General features: G+C 38.6%; 2 protein-coding genes and 1 long non-coding RNA gene across 3 annotated transcripts; 1 reads left to right on the top strand and 2 right to left on the bottom strand.

The window, feature by feature from the left end:
- The first annotated feature begins 89 nt into the window (after positions 1 to 89).
- Positions 90 to 13,169, top strand: LOC144643666 (heat shock 70 kDa protein 12A-like). Its single transcript, XM_078502983.1, is given in 6 exon segments — positions 90 to 498; positions 789 to 1,741; positions 1,743 to 1,904; positions 2,750 to 2,971; positions 10,857 to 11,031; positions 11,595 to 13,169. Coding segments are annotated over 5 exon segments (2,592 nt in total). The 5' UTR covers positions 90 to 498; positions 789 to 817; the 3' UTR covers positions 12,704 to 13,169.
- Positions 5,106 to 10,751, bottom strand: LOC144643664 (uncharacterized). The gene is made up of 2 exons (XR_013568948.1): positions 9,533 to 10,751; positions 5,106 to 9,124 (listed from the first exon to the last, which is right to left on the bottom strand). It is a non-coding gene; the product is annotated as an uncharacterized LOC144643664 (long non-coding RNA).
- Positions 13,170 to 15,707: 2,538 nt separating the features above from the next.
- On the bottom strand, positions 15,708 to 18,843 carry LOC144641877 (transmembrane protein 230-like). Its single transcript, XM_078500887.1, has 3 exons — positions 18,612 to 18,843; positions 17,293 to 17,415; positions 15,708 to 16,272 (listed from the first exon to the last, which is right to left on the bottom strand). The coding sequence occupies exons 1-3, from the start codon at positions 18,687 to 18,689 to the stop codon at positions 16,135 to 16,137; spliced, it is 339 nt and encodes a 112-aa protein (XP_078357013.1). The 5' UTR covers positions 18,690 to 18,843; the 3' UTR covers positions 15,708 to 16,134.
- Positions 18,844 to 18,971: the final 128 nt, after the last annotated feature.

Raw genomic sequence — 18,971 nt, 5'->3', positions numbered from 1 at the left:
GTTTATGCGTTCACAAAAAAATCGCCTTCAAACTGACCTCCCTTGTTCCAAGTATTTCTTCGCTTTTAACCTTGTTTCATTCGCGCCGTTAATCTAGTACCTTCATTGTACATTACTTTTTCAATTTTACAATTTTCTGTTAGCTGATTATTGGCAGGTTTTATTCATGCGTAAGTAATTACATGTAATTACGCGCTGGGCTGGCTTCGCTATTGAAATCGCCCTAATTTGTTTATTGCTTTAAAGCGTGTTTAAACAAAAACTATATTACAGTTCAAATTAGCATAATAAACTACTTTTGAACTCGATATCATTGAGGCGAGACTTGCCATCGCTGTCGTTTTAGAATTCTGTTGCGAAACCGCAACTTCTTCCAAATAGTTCGCTTTTCCCGAAGGTTAAATGTTTCCAGCAGTTTTGTTTTAGTTTCAGTGGTTTTTTATCAAAGTGTTGTCACGGACCGTAACGAAAAACTGATCCTTGAGGAGTGATAACAATGTAAGTCCTTGAAGTTAGTGTTTATCTCAATGATCTTTTTGTCATGAGAACCAAATAGTTACGAAGCATGTCCAATCGCTAGCCCCTTTGTGCCATAACAAGTCCATGTAACTTTATTCAAATCAGTTTTTTTCTTTTAAAACTCTTTTATTTTCGCCGCTTGATTATTGTACATTCAAACTCATTTGGCTGTCAATTATCTCGAGCAGGCTAAAGTATTCGCATTACGATCACTCTCTGTAATATTCACATGTATAAATAAGTTACAGAATGTTTTTACTTCCCACTAGCGACCTCTAAAGATCACTGCGGCGCGGCCATGGAAAACAACAATGTAATTAACACTGCGGGTAACCTCGACGATGACTTGGTGTTCTTCCACGAGTTTAAATTCGACAACAATAACAGCGACATAACACCGTCACTAAGCGAGTATGAACTGCAGAAGATCAAGGAAGATCTGGGCATGCTGGATAGCAGCAGTGAATTTGATTTCTCCAACTCACCCTTGCCGTCTATCTACGTCGACGCAAACTCGCCGACTCCGTTTGACTTCCCGCTGACGGAAGAAGAGCGCGCTCTGCTGGAGCAATGCACGATCGGCTCTCCTCGGCGCTTTTCGGACTCGCCCAGCGTGTGCTCGACATCCCTGGAGCTACTAGCAGACAGTTTGATTAAAGATTTCGAAGACATGGATTCTGATAACGATCAAGAAGTCTTTTTTCAACCAGACGAGGAAGACAGGCAAGCAGGAAATTCCTCCGCAAATTTTACATCCTTCAAAGAGCATGACCTGAAAACTCCGTCGCCCCTACAAGGGAAAAATTTAGAAAATTTTCAGCGGGCTGAAGGAGTCTCAAGCTCCGAAGTTTTGAAATCGAATGACGACAAAAACGAAAATTTCAGCAAACCGGATGGCGTACAGAATTCAAACTCGAGTGAAAACTCGGACTCTCGTCAAATACATGAGGCCGCGGACACGTCATCGAACTCGGCATCAGGGTCGTCGCGGAATGGCCAAGATTCCGAACTAACATCTCGATCACCTTCGCTAGATTCCGACTCTCTTCCAGCGTCCATCGACTCGGGCCTACCAGTCAAGGATGTCCACATTCCACAACATCAGTACTTTGTCGTGGTAGCCATAGACTTTGGAACAACATTTAGCGGCTACGCGTTCGCTTTCACTCGCGATCCTGAAAGCGTTCACATGATGAGGCGCTGGGAAGGAGGCGATCCCGGATGTCACAAACCAAAAAACACCGACTACCTTGCTGTTAAAACCCGATGGAAGTTTCCACTCGTTTGGGTTCGGCGCACGGGATTTTTATCATGATTTAGAACCGGACGACGCCAAAAAATGGATGTACTTTGAAAAGTTTAAGATGTCTCTACACACAAACAAGGTAAAATAGCTTTGTTTACGTTCTTTTCCAAACTTGTGTTCGGAAAATTACCTGTTAGTTTTGTCTTTGATTTAAACATTTAAGAAACATGATTGTTCTTTACTCAATGAACGATACATTTCGCTTATCGTTATCTTTTGCAGTTCGAAAAAGTAATCAGTTAAATTAGGATCATACGTATTTTTGCAACTTTGATTATTTAAATAAATTCCTGAACTTGCGAAGATCTAATTAAGAAAAACTTCGTGAACTTGTGCAACTGACAGTAAAAGTTTACTTTTCAGTTGAAAGTTGTCATTATAGCCACGAACTACTAAATCTTGAAGGCTCAGTAAAAAATTCTTTTGCGTATTCAGTTTCTAAGACATTGTCCACAATAAACAATGTGCGATCATTCTTTTCAGTAAAATACCTCAGCTTGAGCTTGAGTGGCATTTAAGCCCAAAGACTAACATCATTGTTAAGTAGTTCATACACTATTTTATTTTTAGACTGTGCAAGATTAACTTTTTGAAGTTGCGCAAAATATTTCAGAAAGCGAGTAATGTTTTGTGAAACTGCGTTTAACCACTAACATGTTTAGGTTTTCTTACATAACCGCAACCGGCAGAACGTTGAATCAGTTTATTTATTTATTAATGTTTGCATTTTGAGGCACTTCATTGTGAAATATTTATGAGAATCGGCTGGACGAGACATCATTTGAGCGAAAGCTCTGACTTACGTTATATAGCTTTACAGTCCTTGATAGACCATCGCGAGCATCTTTTTACGAAAAGAAGGTTTTTCAAAGACGAAAAGAATCATTCACCAGTTGTTTCGTTTTTATTCCAATTTCTTCACAGGATCTTCACAAAGATGTAGAGATCAAAGCTGCTAACGGCAAGGCGTTAAGAGCCGTGACGGTCTTTGCGCATGCGTTAAAGTTTTTCAAAGATCACGTGCTGGAGGAGCTGTCTGACCAATCAGCAACCAAAATTTTGGAGGAAGAGATTCAATGGGTTCTCACAGTCCCGGCCATCTGGAAGGCGCCCGCGAAACAGTTCATGAGGACAGCGGCTTACGAGGTGAGTCGAGTTTATGGTTCGTATTCTAGGGCATAAATCCGTAAGGTGATTTCTGATTGGTTCAAATGCCTCACATGTGGCCAATTTGTGGCGAACCATTTAAATATGATTTAGATGCGGTTGAACTATTTACAGCCTCGACGGAATTGCCTCTGGAAATGTATCCCATCTCACAACGTCTATTTCTCACTGTAAAAAAAAATAAAAAAAAAAAAAAAAAAAAAAAAAAAAAAAAAAAAAAAGGGGGAGGGGGGGGAAGTTGGGGGGGGGTGGGAAAGACACCAGGGAGTATCTCCCAGATTTTTTTTAACAAATTTGAAAAACAAACCCCCCCCCCCCCTCCCCCTCCCCCTATTGATTTCCCGCCCACGACCGTCAAATTATTTATAACACGAATCCTCGTTCTTTTGCGGCTTACCACAAGACGCCACATGACGTACAGCATTGAAGTCTTTCAATTTATTAAAAAGACAAGTTACTTATTATATAATGTGATGCATTCGGTGTGCTGGAAACCAGATATCAGGACCTTTCCATGAGATGAACTAGATTTCAGATACTATTTCTTGAATTCTTAGAGAAAAATCACTTTCGATATAATTTTCGAAACATCGAAACATTACTTCTTAACATCACTAATTAACACGAACCTGGAAAAGACGTGTTACTCAAATAGAAAAGAATTAGGGTGTTTTTTTAAGTATCAATTCTTACCGTGAAAATGTATTCAGTAAAGAACGTTCAGTGGTTATTCCTCATTTTCTAAGAAACTATTTCAAACGTCAATTTAAATTAAAACAGTTATGAGGGTCTTTTGTGGTTTGATTGTTTTTTAATGCACTTTGAAAAACATCCCAGTAATTAATGTGTCGTGCTACCTAGACATGTCATTATAACATTAAAAAACAGCATTTTGTTCGTTAGGATTTTAAAGTAGACAGTTCTCACCCTTTATATGGCACTTTATAGCTCTCGTTAATTCCAATAGAAAACCGTCACAATTTGTGTTACAATTACTTAGTATGTGTTCGTAAATTCGTTAGCTAAAAACAATGAAATATAATAGTAAAGACTTATTTTAACACAGAACCTCCCGTACCAAACTACTTCTTACTAAACTGAATGTACAGCATTCCCCATCATTGTGAACGGGTTTTCAGTCTCCGCTATAAGATTGAGAACAATGGCTCGAAGTTGGTGTTTTGAAAGGGGATATGTTGTTCAAATGTCGACATTAAAAATGCACAAGTGTCTCGTCCAGTTAAGCCCAGCGCACAGAATCACTTTACATAGTACTTGCGATCCAAAAGACATCAAAGCCATTGACAGGAACTCGTCCCTTGCCTCTTTTGGTTGGATCTCCTGTGTCCATATCTTGCCTAAACATTGTAACCGTTCAGAGTGTGGGTACTATTGTGATAATCACGTTGAAAAATGTGGAACGAAATTGATTGTTGCTGCAATTTATAAAGTGCAACGTTTTTGAAAATCATCTCGTACTTGTGACGAATATTTACAAAGCAAAATCTCTCTCTTTCTTTCCTCGTTTCCTCAAGCGTATTCGCTTCTGCTGCCGCTAAACAAACTTGTGATCGGTGTTGGAGTGGAGTTGTTAACGTACGGGAAATTGTTCTCTGTAAATAACTTCTTTAGGATGTAAAGTTCGCTTACTACTACCGCGGCGAGCGAGCCGAACGCAAGACATTCAAGAACGACCATGGCACCTCAGCTAACGTATAGTATCTCAGGTACACAACTGAAGATTTACAATCGCCTTCGCAACTGTTACATTTTTGCCGACAGTCGTCGTAATTCAACTTCTAAGCTGCGACTTGCACAATTTGGAACGAATCCAAAAACTGGCTGCTCGGGAACTGCACGTACAGGTCCTTAGTGTGATCAACAACTAAGATCTCCTCACAATACCAGTACTTTAGTAGGGAGACAGGTGGGGAGAATAATGAAAGACACCCACTAAAGGATATGATCTTGATATAAAACCAAATTCTCGGAACGAATATTTAATGAAATTTGTGGTCATTTGTAAGAAGAAATATTTCAGCGCTTAAAAGAAGGTTATTGCAAAACTAAAGCGTAGACAATTTGTCGAAACGTCCATCAAATAAGTACAAAATTTAACCCAATTGTATAAACCTTTATTGGACATTTTACAAAAGAAAAAGTCAAAGGTAGAGTGCAATGTGCGCTATGTAAATGCATACATGCATATAACTTTAAAATATCAGTGTTCCACCGATCGGTGATTTGATTTTACATTTTTTGCATGGCAAAAACTAAACTACTCATGAGTCAGAGCAAATCTACAAGTTTAATGTTCACAGTCCATTCAACGTATTTCATTGTCCAGTCGTTCTTTGATCCAGACTACTTCTCTTGCACCCTTCATATTTGTAAATTCATTGAGTTTTCGAAACACCGAAGCGATGGGTCTCTACATTCAAAACCAAATCACAAAGCCTTACATTGTAGTAAAAATAACTGTGTTGAAGAAACGTTGTGCAGTCACAATTTCTTAAAATTAAAATTTCCAGCTTTATAACACAGCCATGAGTGAAATAAAAAATATCAGTGTCTTGTTGACTTGTTATTTGCAAAAAATAATGATGAAAGTTAGTTTTTCCACAACAAATCTGTATGTTGCGATGTTGTTTCACTTGTTATTTTGCGGCCATCAGTGCCAAAGCTTCGCCCCGGGAAACAAAAAGTGGACCATGCTTCAGATATGGCAGCTCATCACCACGGCAAATTTTCCTCAGGATGAAAGCCTCTATAGCCACCACTGCCCCCACAGTAATTGCAACGAAAACCTCCACGAATACCATGGCTCTACACGGCTTTTAGTCGCTGTTGGACTGTGATCGGTTGAAAATTATTTCGAGTTGATTTTCACTGTCCTCAAGGAATGTTGTTTGTGTGGTATTTGAGATGTTTTTAAGTTTTGTGGCTGGAAGTATGCCACTTTCCATGCCACCTGCTCGTTCTTAAATAAACGTGAGTGAGGGAAGTGTTTCTGCTGACATAATTAAAACCGAAGGATTTAAATTGCAAATAAATAAATATATGATCGGTTCTGCTTTTGGACACGTTTTAATTCTCATCTGTATCCAAAAATTTATCGACACAATTTTATTTGCTGCAACTTTTTCCAGTAGGGTGTTCAGTTATGGGTGTTTAAATTTTGAGTGAAATTCTGTGTATTTCACATTAACAAGACGTTATCTTATTTCAAAGCAAACCGTCAACCTTTAAATGTTTGTTTTTAGGAAGCATTTGTCATCAAAGACATTGTATTAAGCAAAACCGCTCGTTCAAAACGCATCTTGGCTTGCTTGATGCAGAAATGGGCAAAAGAAACTCGATGTCATATGTGGTCATATTAGCTATTGTAGTTTCATAACTTTCAAACCTCTTATCGTTTCGGTCTCAACATGCGTGTGTGTGTATGAATGTATGCACAAAATTTACGTCGGTACGTGACACCTTTCACAGAGCATACCATTGCCATTTTATCATCAGTTACGGATGTTTTTTATCACTACCTATTTCTTAACAAAAGTTTTAAATAATTGATTTCGGTACGTAGCTAATCTAAAGGGCGGAGAGAAGCTATTGGTTAACCAATAGTCATGTGACTTTAGTCCTGCCCAGGACCAGCAATTTTCTCGACATTTTATGTTTTGCAGCATAGCGCTTATAACATATTGGTGCCATACTTAATAGAGAAAAACTAGAAATGTTGGAATTGATTAATTGAATAAAGCCTCGCGAATAAAAAAATGTGAGGCTGAGATAGTTTTTACAAAGTTTATTTGCGTTGCTTAGTCATTCTATGTACGAATATTTGTAAACCGCAAAATAATATTTACACTATATTTAAATTAACAAACAACAGCGATGTTTTAATTTCGATCCCTTTTAAACCTTGTTTAGGTATTTTAAATTATTTCAGCAATAACAAAAAAATGTGATTTTGACAATGCTTTATGTATGATGGGGCTAAAAACATCGGTGTTTCTGTATATTAATTGCAGTCCAGTTTCCCTTTATTCAATCCTTTATTATTTTGACTAAGAATAAGAAGATATATTGCAATAATAAAATACTTCTATGTAAGCACGAAAGAGAAGTTCTATTACTCTGTCTTAAATATTCTCACTTTTGGTTTTAGCAGTTTTATTATTTTATTTTCGAACGCTTGTGACCGAAAAGTCAATCTAAAATATGGCGACTGCTTTTCCTTGCAAGCAATGCTGTCCACAATGGAAACGCCAAAACATGCAATTGAATAGCATGAACCCGCAGAAATAACTTCAATACTCTTTCCCAAGCTCAGAAGTGATGCTTGTTTGCTTTAAACGTTACTAGTAAACTGTTGTTTGGACTCTTCGATGGCCATGTTTAACATAGTGTTAGCTTTATACTTTTAGTTACAAGTAGGTAGCTTTCGCTTTAGAGGTTTATCAAGTTCGCAATTAAGGTCCTGAGAGACTTTAAATATAAACATTTTTTCATAATTTACAGAAAAAAAGCATCGGCAATGTGAAAAAAAGTCGTTTCAGTTATTGCGTTTATCAAGATGTCCAGGATTTCCGACGGTGTGTTCATTAGCCAAGTGCATCAGTGAGTACACATTGTTCTATTCCCCGAAAGTATCTTTGGTGCAAAATAAAGTTAAATCACTGCAGGTTTTAATCTAGGTAACATTTCCATCTCAATGTTCCGTTCGCTTGGATTACAGCAAGTACGAACCGTCGCCACCCAAGTGATACTTGGAATTTACATGGACGCGGTACACTTTTCCCTCGCAGAGTTTCTTTAGCATATACACGTCAAGAAGAGTCAGTGCTGTGAAGGTTCCAACCACTACCAGCTCTACAACCACCATGTTTGCTCCAAAATTCTCAACGCTGAATGAATTCTCTGCAAATGAAACGTTCCCTCTTGGAAAAAGTGCTATTGTGGTTCATTTGTCGTGTGTACGCGTCGGTTCATGGCCGGGTGTCAACCGTTGAGCTCGCTGTTATAAACAAACGTGAATTTAATCAACATATTTTCAAATGACAAATGACGCATGCACTTGTTAAAATGTTTGGTATTTGGCCTGAAGCCAAACAGGTGAAGAGAGACAATGTTTTTGCCGTTCGTCAGCAAAAACTGTGAAACTGAAAGAGCTGCATCAAACATCAATAATCGTGGAAAAGTCCCATTCTATTCAAAGTTAGCGTACAAATGACTTATGAAAAATTTTACATAGGCGTCTGGTTCCTCTAGAATTCTATACTATATTAAATCTACAGCTTATGCTGTTGAATAGAACTATAAAATTAAAAACACATTTAAACTTGCCACAAAGCCTAGATATTATACAACTTCTTTATGCTTCACAAAATATGAGAAGGAATTCTACAGCATATTCATGTTATACGTTATATGACAAGTGGACAAATGTTAAATTGAATTAACTTTCCTAAAATGAAATAAAAATGCGGCAAATTCCACAACATTGAAAACCAATGAGCAACTGAATGCATCCACTAAGAATGAATTTAGTTTGTATCGAACTGTTTTAAATAAACGTCTTCTAAATATAATCCATAAAAGGAGTATCGTCTTAAAATCTTTATCCTGCGTTCACCATTAAATATAAACCCTAAGAGGAGTGTCATCTTCAAATCTTTATGCTGCATTTCCCATGTGTGCGTTTAAAAGTAATCCAGAGTCACAGTTTCATCCTGATAAACACAGCTTTATTCTTCAACAGTTTATCTCGCAAAGAAATAAGGCATGGTGACAGGAAATACTTGCTGAACATCTTCATTGTTTTCATCCTGCCGTTCTCTCGGTTGCTCTCCAAAGCATTGTTTAAGCAAGTAAATATCCAGCACGCTCAACCCAGCCACGATTACTCCAAGAACAACCACTGTAAACACCATCTTGTCCGGTTAAAAGGCTTTCCTCGCACGGGTTTCATCCACTTTTCACACGTCAAAGTTATTTTCGTCAGATATTTTCTTCACTGAGCTGTAACAGAGGAGTGCACTTCATCACGTTTCGTAAATTCAATGAAATTTGTTTTCGTTTTCCGTGTTTGTCACGTTGGCCTGCGTCCAAGGTCTCTTTTGCCACCTGCAACTGAGAAAATTAAATCTTGAATTATTAAAAATTCCCACTGCACGAGGCTGAAAAGTGTTTAGTGCACGACGATACAGTTCTGAATCTGATTATGCCGCCAATTCTCTAGATGAATCCATTCCTTGGTATGAATTAAAATTTTAAAAGTAATAACTCCGCCACGGTCTATATACCCTTCGCAATTGAAAAAATTATTTTGGCATGCCTTTCGAAATGATATAGTTCGCGTATACTGATGTAAATATCATTTGGTCCGGGTTCAAGTTTCATAAAAACATCTTAAACTGAATAGTTAGCGAAAAGCGAGCATTATCAATGATGGGTTGTTTGTTAGAACTGGCCCATTAGCCTGTTTTTTTGTCATGGAATGTCAAAACTGGGTTCTTAGAGTACAGTTCAATCACTTACCGTTCAGAAATATCATCTTTCATGGCATACGGCTTCTTGTCCTGTTTTAAAATAAACAATCCGTATGCATTTATTTTCTCTTCCAATAAAATGTAACTACAACTGGTTAACAGAAATGACAGAATCCACGTACTTGATGAGCTTCCAAAACCAGATTGAGCTGTGTTTTGAGTCATGAAAAAGCTTTAATATCGTCAAAAATCTGTACACCTTTATCTAGTTTCAGTTCTCTCTTGACTGCAGCAGAAATCAGAAAATTTTAGTCGCTACTTCACCATGTAGGTGTTCATTCGAGCCCTGTGTCTCTGCCGAAGCCCGCAACACAAACTTCCAACGTAGTAGAGATGAAATAATGTTACCCCAGCAACCAGTAATACAGTCACAAAAATAGCAACAGAGAGCATTGCAAACCAGTACTTTCGAGCACTCTGAGGTTGCTTTCCATTGAACGCTCGAGCTTATATGATATTTGCCTTTTTGTGCTAAATCTCTTGCAGGTGCGATTTAGCTTTCTCGTGATATCTGAAACGAAAGCACTGTCATTGATGGCTCAAGAAGTCACGTTACTTAGGGTTTAAACCATATGCATGATGGCGCAGTAAAATATTTTTCGTAATTTTGTGAGTCAAATTCAATTTTCCGTTCTTGCTATCATCATTTAGTTCCCTGTACTATTCGGCATTTTTGGTCAGAGCAGCAAGTTCGTTTAAGCTTCATTTAAATGCAAATAAGAACTAACACATTTATGCTGACATTTTGAAACTCGTTTATTATTAAGGAAAAAAACATCGACATTAATTAACATATTTACAACTACCTGCTGTGGGAACAAAGAACTGAACCCTTAGCATGCAGTTGTTTCCATGGCAACCAAAAACAAAGTGCAGGGTAATGTTACAAGGGAAGAAGAACTATGATATTTTAAAGAATCGCACGACGTGTTTTTAAGTTAATCTTAAATAAGTAACGAAGTGAATGCTTTTGGTTGGGTGTAATGAGCTTGGTGTGGTGTAACAACATACGATCAAATTAATTAACAAGCTCTCTTATGATTTCCTGACTGCAGGTTTATTGTTTAATTAACAGCCGTGAGATGATATCACTACTGGCAATCATCACGTTAATGAACAGGCTAGATATTGATTCTAAAAATAACCTGTGATCACATGTTCCGTAGTCGGAGTCTCCTTGTAATTTTCTCTTTTCCAACAAGGTTTTCAACACTTACTTTAATTTAAGCAATTCGATTTTCCATTCATAATTAAAATAAGTGTTAAAACCTTGTTGGCGGCGCCTTACTAAGTGATATCTGAAATATTAACAGGCTGGTCTAACCACACAAGATGCCCCAGACCGCCTTCTGATCGCCCTGGAACCGGAAGCAGCCTCGATCTACTGCCGGAAGTTACGCTTAAGGGACTGTACATGGGCCGAGGAGACAAAGCGACGGTCCACCATCGCCTCACAAATAGACGCACTGGTTGGTGATGAATTTCAAGGTAATTTCTTTTATTCCACAAGAGAAGAACATGTATGTGACTCACTACGATTGGCTGATCAAATTTTTCAAGGTGGCTTTACTTGCACTGTAAGTCAAATCGCCAGCGCCGTTGAAGGGTACAAGTTTGTATTTAGCTGGAAGAAATGACTGAGACCTTAAGACCCCTAAGATCTTGTTATACCCTGTATAACAGTAAACGAACGCTATAAAAGATCATCTCCTCTGTAAAATTAATGAGTTATAAATCTAAGAAAGAGGACTGTTTTCTTTTGATTGCAGTTTGTCTTGCAAATGAATGAAGTCCGCCTGCACAGTCAACTATTGCTGACAAATTTATGAAATGTCTCTCCTCCGTCGGAAATCAAAATCTTAAAAAGCCTAAAGGAGGACGGGGGAAGGGTTAGGATAGATTCGTTAACCTTCCAGCTGCAGCCCTGGCCGAACGAGGTTGGGGGGGGGGGTGGCGTTGGCAGAAAACAGTGAGATTACTTTATGTCCCAACTCTTCTAGCCATTGGGATAATTGGCACTTACTCACTGACGCCTCTTTTGTTTTATTCAGAAAACACTCGTTACTTAGTGGTGGATTGTGGAGGCGGCACAGTCGACCTTACAGTGCATGAATTAGACTCACAAACCGGCACCTTACAGGAGCTCCACAGGGGCACGGGAGGGGCCTGTGGGGCCACTGGTGTGGACGAGCAGTTTGAACTGCTTCTAAAGAAAATTTTTGGCAAAGACTTTATTGAACAGTTCAAAAACAAACGACCCGCTGGCTGGGTCGACTTAATGATCGCTTTTGAGGCAAAGAAGCGAACTGCGAGCCCAAACAAGACCGATCCACTAAATATCTCAATGCCTTATTCGTTTATCGACTACTACAAGAAACACAAAAGTTCCAGCATTGATTCAGCGGTGAAAAAGTTTGGAAATCCAAACGTGAAATGGTCTTCACAAGGAATGTTGAGAATAGCGCCTGAAACCATGAAAGAACTGTTTGCGCCTGTTTTGAGCAAAATTGTGGAACATATTGAAACCCTTATCAGCAAAGAAAGTGTTCAAGGGCTAAACTTTCTTTTTCTCGTTGGAGGATTTGCCGAGTCGCCATTGCTTCAAACGGCCGTCCGTGAAGCGTTTGATTCAAAAATGAAAGTCATAATTCCTCAAGAGGTCGGGCTGACAATTCTCAGAGGCGCAGTGCTGTTCGGGTTGGATCCCACGGTTGTGCGCGTTCGACGAGCTGCAATGACGTACGGCGTCGGAGTCCTTAATCGATTCATCGTCGGTAAACACCCGAGAAACAAACTCGTGAAGAAATCGGGAGTCGAATGGTGCACGGATGTGTTTGACAAATTTGTGACTTCTGATCAGCCCATGAAACTTGGAGAGAGCGTTACAAGGAGTTACGCGCCCGCCAAACCAGGACAAGCTTCCACAATTATTATGATTTATTCCACCGAGGAAGAAAACGTTAGTTTTGTCACAGACCAAGGCGTAAAGAAGTGCGGTCAGTTGCTTTTGGAGATACCTGAAGTGGATGACATCGATTCCAAGAAACCAAGAGAACTTAAAACGTGTATGATGTTCGGCGATACTGAGATCAAAGTTACAGCAGTGGACATATTGACGGGCAAAGAAGCAAAAGCAAGCATCAATTTCTTGTCCCTCTGAAAAGGCGAAAATAAAAAAAATATGTCGCTAAAATCAAGTCTACCGTGACACTAAGTAATTTCACCTGTTGCTTTAACTGCGAAAAAGACAATTATAACGCACTTTTCAATTTTTCTTTGATCCTAGTAATATTATAATATCATTTGTGGAGGTGGTGGAGGGGTAATTTTGATACAGCTTGGTATTCAGAAAGAAATAGTTTGTGAAAAACACTGATTTTCAATAAAGAAGTAAATGATCTTTAAAACTTTTTATTTCCATTTTATGAACCAAGTACCAGCGATAAAAACAAATCGAGTCACGTGAGATTTCCCGTGTTTTGGGATATTTCACGGCATCCTGTTAACACGGGATCGGATATTTTACGGCAATGATCGGGTGGGTGGCATTTCTCGCAAGGTTTCACATGAATGGCTCGCTAACCTTCGAGATACAATAAATCAAACAACGGAAACAATGACATTAGTCCCAAACACAATAGAGTGATTTTACTTCAACCGTGAAATAGTTACTACCCAAATAGATGCTATTAGACACTTATTTCATTGTTTTCTTTTGTTTAGTTTTCACTATTTAGCACTAATTGTTAGATGTTGTTTCACGGGTTAAATAAAATCACTCTAACAACTGCCACACTAGAGGACCAGTAGAATTACAAGCTTACAAGACTTCCACTTGAAATAGACGGTAATGCCCTCTCGCTTAGGAGTGTAAATAGTACGGACTTTGGTCTCATTTAGGGTGTTCAGGACATAAAGCCGTTTTTAGCCGGCAGGGTTTTCTTTAGGGTCGCTCTTTTATGTTTTTATTTCATTAAAATGAAATAAAAATGTACCGTGACTGTCCGTGTTTTGAAGTGGTATCTTTTAGGGATAAAAAGCTTGAGCCGCACCCAGATTAGTCTCCTTTCATATAGAAGTTTCCCTTCCTTTCCTATCGGAATATGAATGGTGTAGTACAGCAATCATGATAAATTGAAAGGAAGGAAAGAGGAAACGTCTAACTGGTCCCGTTTAAAATAATGCTGAACGTTTGCTAACGTCGACAAATCCTACAAAGGAATCGCTGATTTTCTAATGGCACAAAGAAGTACAAAGTATTCAAACTAGTACAGTTTTTTCTCCCTAATTCTAACCTGGAATATTTTTCTACAATTCCCAGCTTCCCCTTACTCCAATACTTCCCTGTAATTTCCAGCCTTCGCAAACTCCAATACTTCCCTGTAATTCCCGCCTCCCCCCCACCCCCCCTCCCCCGAAGTCCATACCCCCATAATTCCCATCCTCTCCCTGACTTCAATACCCCACTGTAATTCCCATCCTTTCCCATATTTCAATACTCCTATGTAATTCTCATCCTCTCCCTTAATCCATTAATTCCTAACCTCATTCAGGCTTCAGTTCTTTTCTGTAATTCCCAACCTCACTGACTCCAATATTCTCCTGTCATTTCCAACCCCCTCCTAAATACTCTACCCCAACTTCTTCCCAACCCTTTCCTTTAATCAATTCCTCATGTAATTTCCAACTTCCCTATAACCCCCGTGTCCCTCTACAATTCCCAACAATCCCTTCAAAACTCCAGTACATGTACACTTTACCCAGCTTACCCTTACTCTGACTTTCACTCCCTTTTTACCGAATGGTAATGAGGTGTAGTGATTATCATGATTCTCGAAGTGACGTGTTTCCGTCACTCGTTCACTCCATTCTGATATTAAACCGCAAATAATTCATGCATTTAACAGTGAACGTGCTGACAGAAAGGTTCTTTAAAACGCCATTCAGCACAACCTCGTTCCTACAACCTCGTTCCCAGGGTCTCTCTCTTTCAGGGAACAAGGTTGAATTTTCACAAAACAAATCGAAAGAGGATCAATTACACTTATCCTCTGATTCGCGTAAGAAAACATTCAAATGCAAATGAAGTGAGATTGTGACATAACTGAAAAATAAAACATTCGAACGCAAATGAAATGAGATTGCACTACTTTATTGGACACTTAGGGATCGTTCATTTTTTATGGGGTAGGGGGGGGGAGCTGGTGGGATTTGATAGATAGTCACTTTTATATATAATGGCCCCTCCTTCTTCATCGAAAATTTTTACCCGCCCCCTCCTCGAAATTTAATTTTTTTTCGATGGCCCCCCCCCCAAAAAAAAAGGAAAAAAGAATAATGAAGTAAAATTAAAATATATCGAGCCTTGTGACTAAAGAATGCATCAGTGTACAAAAACCACATCCCCAAATAGCTGGCATTGCCTCAACTGTTTATTGCGGATGCCGTCTGTTAGTATGTGTTGACTGTATTTGTAACCAATAAGCTGTTGGGTTGATTTAATGGCGTTTGGTACATAACAAAGAAGGGGGTCGGGGGCATGCTCCCCCGTGAAAATTTGAATTTTCAGAACCTCAGGAATGCCATTTTGGGCATTCTGGCAAGACTTTTTTTACTCTCACAGAAGCCTCTTTACAACACTTAAAAGTATAATTATTTTTAGTGACCCCCCCCCCCCCTTACAGACCATATTTTTTTGGCTGGACCCCTTTGAAGCCAAATTTTTTTGGATGGCCCCCCTCAAATCCCACCAGCCCCCCCCCCCCCACCTCATTTAGAAACAATTGCGAAGGTTGGTACTTCATCGAATTACCAAATTACCATGAGGTTGCTCGAAGAGCCTTTGATTAATTTCTTTTTACCACATTCCCTTTCCATGATAATGCACACCTAAGCTTTGATAATTTTCAGGGACAGATCTAGGGGGAGGGTGCAGGGGGAGTGCAGTCCCCCTTCCTCTGAGATAACCTGCAGCTCTCTTATAAAACTGGTATAAAATATGTCGTTTATTGGTGCACCCCCCTCCCAAGAAAAGTCCTTATCCACCCACTGATCCTTACAGTGTACTACTTCATGCAACCTCAACCAACATTGCCTCACCAACAGTAGCTACAGTTATTATGTTGGGATGTTCAATATAAAACAATCGTGTTCACTGAGATGGCTTTCTGTCGATCACTGGTATGTTTATTTGTGTAACAATCAAATTGCTTGCTCTTGGTTTTTACAAGCTTTGATAGTTGACTTGGGGCTTTGCACCTCTCCAACTATTGGCTGAAAGAAACCACAGAATTGTTACTTTGTTTATAAATTACCTATTGCCATTTGGCAATGAAAATACTAGAATTAGAGCCTTGAAAATGAAATCTTATTATTATAATAGTCGTAAGTCTAGCTGGTCTGAAATCCTGAAGAATTTTTTTCTCTCCAGAATTTCTGGTGGTGACAGCAGCAGGCATCTTGACTAATTGTCTTTATCCAAATAATATGCATGTGTCTGTTTTCTTGCATTGTTGCTAATGCCACAGGAAGGGCTAATCTCTCTTCTGAGCCAAGCTTGCTCTTGCAGTACAGAAGCCTATTGATTAGCCGTCAATCAAAGTCAGGAATGTCTTCAAAAGAATATCCTCTGTAACCTTTCCAAGCATAATATGCTATTCTGACATGATAGAAACCTGGGATGAACATAAGGGACCCCAGAATCAACAATGGATAAGTCCGATCGGCATACTGTAGAAAGAAAACAAAACGGAAAATGTTAAATTTAGTTGAAAAAAGTAGTGGTATTGTAATAACTTGAACTTTTTAAAAAATCATATTTTTGATTAAACATAGGAGATTACAAAACAATGTGTTTTTAAGGTGGCTTACCACAGTTTTGAGGGGATAAATGAGCCCAACTTTTAACTCTTTCGTAAAATTGTTAGAAATATTTTATCTTTCCCTTATTACTGATTGTTACAGCGTACAACCATCAAAATTGACATCCGAACAATAAACATGCTAATAAACAATCAATAAACAGCCAAAATGAATGACCGAGTGGTTAAGAGGGGACTGGACACTAGTAGTTTCAAATGCGATTTTCTCAAAATCTGCCTGTATGACCCCAACTCAAAAATTCAGAATTTAGAAATTGGCTCTGATTAAACATTTATGCAAAATAAAATAAATATCTGTAATATAGATTTTTCAAAATTGGAAAATGTGATATTTTGCCTATTTTAAAAATAGCTCAAAATCAGTCTTACAGACCCCCTTGAGCCCCTTAATAACTGTTGTAAGCCACCTTAATTAGAAATTATGATAAATTTCTATGGGATTTATGGCTAAATTTCCATCACAAAGGGAGCTGGGGATCTGAACTTTGTACATCCCATACATTTGCATACCTCTTACCACCCTCCCTGGCATTAGTGACTTCCACTTTTTAATGCTCTTTCTACTACCTAGCAACTTTGGAATCCTACTTCACACCTTTTTCTTCTCCTGCCTTTCATACACTTTCCACCTACTTTACTCCAGAGTTGCTTAATTCCCCCTTGCTTCATCCTACACCAGGCTGGGGGGGGGGGGGAGGTTTGAGGAGACTCCCGGGGATTAGAGGTAGAACGTGAGTCACTAATCTGAATTTCAATCTGAGTGCTGCAGCTGTTTGATCATTGTGAAATAATTGCTTTGCTGACCCTTCCAGAAACAAAAAAACACACAATTTCATCCAGAATTAAACCACTTGCTGGACTTTCTTACCTTGACATCAAAATAGCCAGTAAAGAGTAACGATCCAAAGATGAGTAAAAGAGTTCCTACAGTGAACAAGAAAAATGCCAAAAATATCGCCTTCCAAGGAACCTTTGGAGGTGGCTTTATAAACTGAAAGAACAAGAACACAGTTATAGGTGACACGAATTAGCATAAAGACTTGATCAGAATTGAAGGACTGTTTTACTGTTTTCAACTACCCGGAGAGAGAAGAAAATCAGATAAACTGAGCATATTCTTTTAAACTAAAGCAGATGAAACTTGAGACAAGTATTTTTGCCACTTTATTACTTTGTTTCTCATTCTCGTCCTCAGAGCCCTCAAACCATTTGGACTGTGCCAAGGATCAAGACCACCGGCTGGCACCAACTCCAGGAGTCCACGATTTACAAACTAATTGTTAAATCTGACAAGTCTGATTGGCTAAAAAGGCAGAAAAAAGTTCTCTGCACATGCTAAAAAATTAGGACCCACCAGAGGTCTCAATCCTTGGCACAATCCAAATAGATTGTGGGCTCTGGGGATGATAATGTTTGTCTCTTTGATAGTGTGACGTGTGCTGTGATTGGTCAGTAGTCATATATATTCAACAGTACAGCCAGATTCCTGTGTGCATTTTTTGTTTCTGCAAAGTGAGAGGTGTAATAAGCACCTTATTAACCTGGTTGTCTTAGACTGATCTATAAGATATGGATACTTGTTTTTCCCTATCAAATTTTGCCCGACAGCACTTCGCAGTAGGGTAATAAATCAAGCAGGAAAAACTTGATTCATATCTTACAGTACAGACATAATATATATAATTCAATCAAAATAAAAAGAGGGGGGAAACCCCCCACCCCCCTCTCCCCGTCCCTTAATTGACTTGCAGTTTATGACATCACATGGCCATGATAACAAGCTCATAAGACAACTTTCAGAGTTCATGTTGTGTACCACTGTTAACACTTCAGTGAGGACTTGCCAGGACTTTGTTTCCAGGCACTGTCAGATCTTACAAAAGTTCCTCACAGGCCCAGGGGCTCATGCTTTAAGCAGTTTATCCCATGCTTTTATGTTTAAGTTACTCTTCAGTCTGGTGTTAATAACATAATGCATATGGAGTAATCGAAAGGAGATAGAAGGAAATCCAAAATTTCTTTCGAAATGTTAATCATAAATGATTGCCGATTGAAGTTATTCTATTTCTTTTTTTTTAGTTTGTTTTCTTTCTACAGCTGTTGTGAAATCAACTTTTCGTAAGCTTGATTCTTACAATGTAAGTCTTAAAAATACATCCAAACAAAATAAATGATCGAATCACAAACCTGCGCGTCAATGTAGCCATCGTGATCATGAGAAATCTTTTGATATTTTACTTGAGTTCTGATCTTCGTTGTGGGCATTTTAAATTAAACCTTAATTTGCAGAGAGTCCAGCTCTGTATGATCAACAATAAACCCTAAATATTTTAAACTATAAAATTCATACAGAAGTTTTTTGGGAAACATCAATATTTCACCTGTTTGTGTAACCTGGCCTTCACACCGGATCAACAAAGGCAAAATTTGGATCTGGGTACGAGTGTATAGTACGATAAATTTTTAGGTCAAAATTCTGTTTCTAAACAAAACTATTGTTAATAAAAGCTAAAAAAGCAGTAATTATAGAGGAAATATTTTTTTTAT

Source organism: Oculina patagonica, chromosome 2 (genome assembly GCF_052425735.1).
Source record: "Oculina patagonica isolate OP01 chromosome 2, crgOcupat, whole genome shotgun sequence".
Lineage (NCBI taxonomy): Eukaryota > Metazoa > Cnidaria > Anthozoa > Scleractinia > Oculinidae > Oculina > Oculina patagonica.
This window is presented reverse-complemented; position numbering and strand designations above follow the sequence as displayed.

Coding starts and splice junctions, on each gene's coding strand:
- LOC144641877 (XM_078500887.1), bottom strand. CDS start 18,689: ATGCCCACAACGAAGATCAGAACTCAAGTAAAATATCAAAAGATTTCT. Junction 17,416..18,611: donor ATGGCTACATTGACGCGCAG/GTTTGTGATTCG, acceptor TTGTTCTTTCAG/TTTATAAAGCCACCTCCAAA. Junction 16,273..17,292: donor CTGGCTATTTTGATGTCAAG/GTAAGAAAGTCC, acceptor TTCTTTCTACAG/TATGCCGATCGGACTTATCC.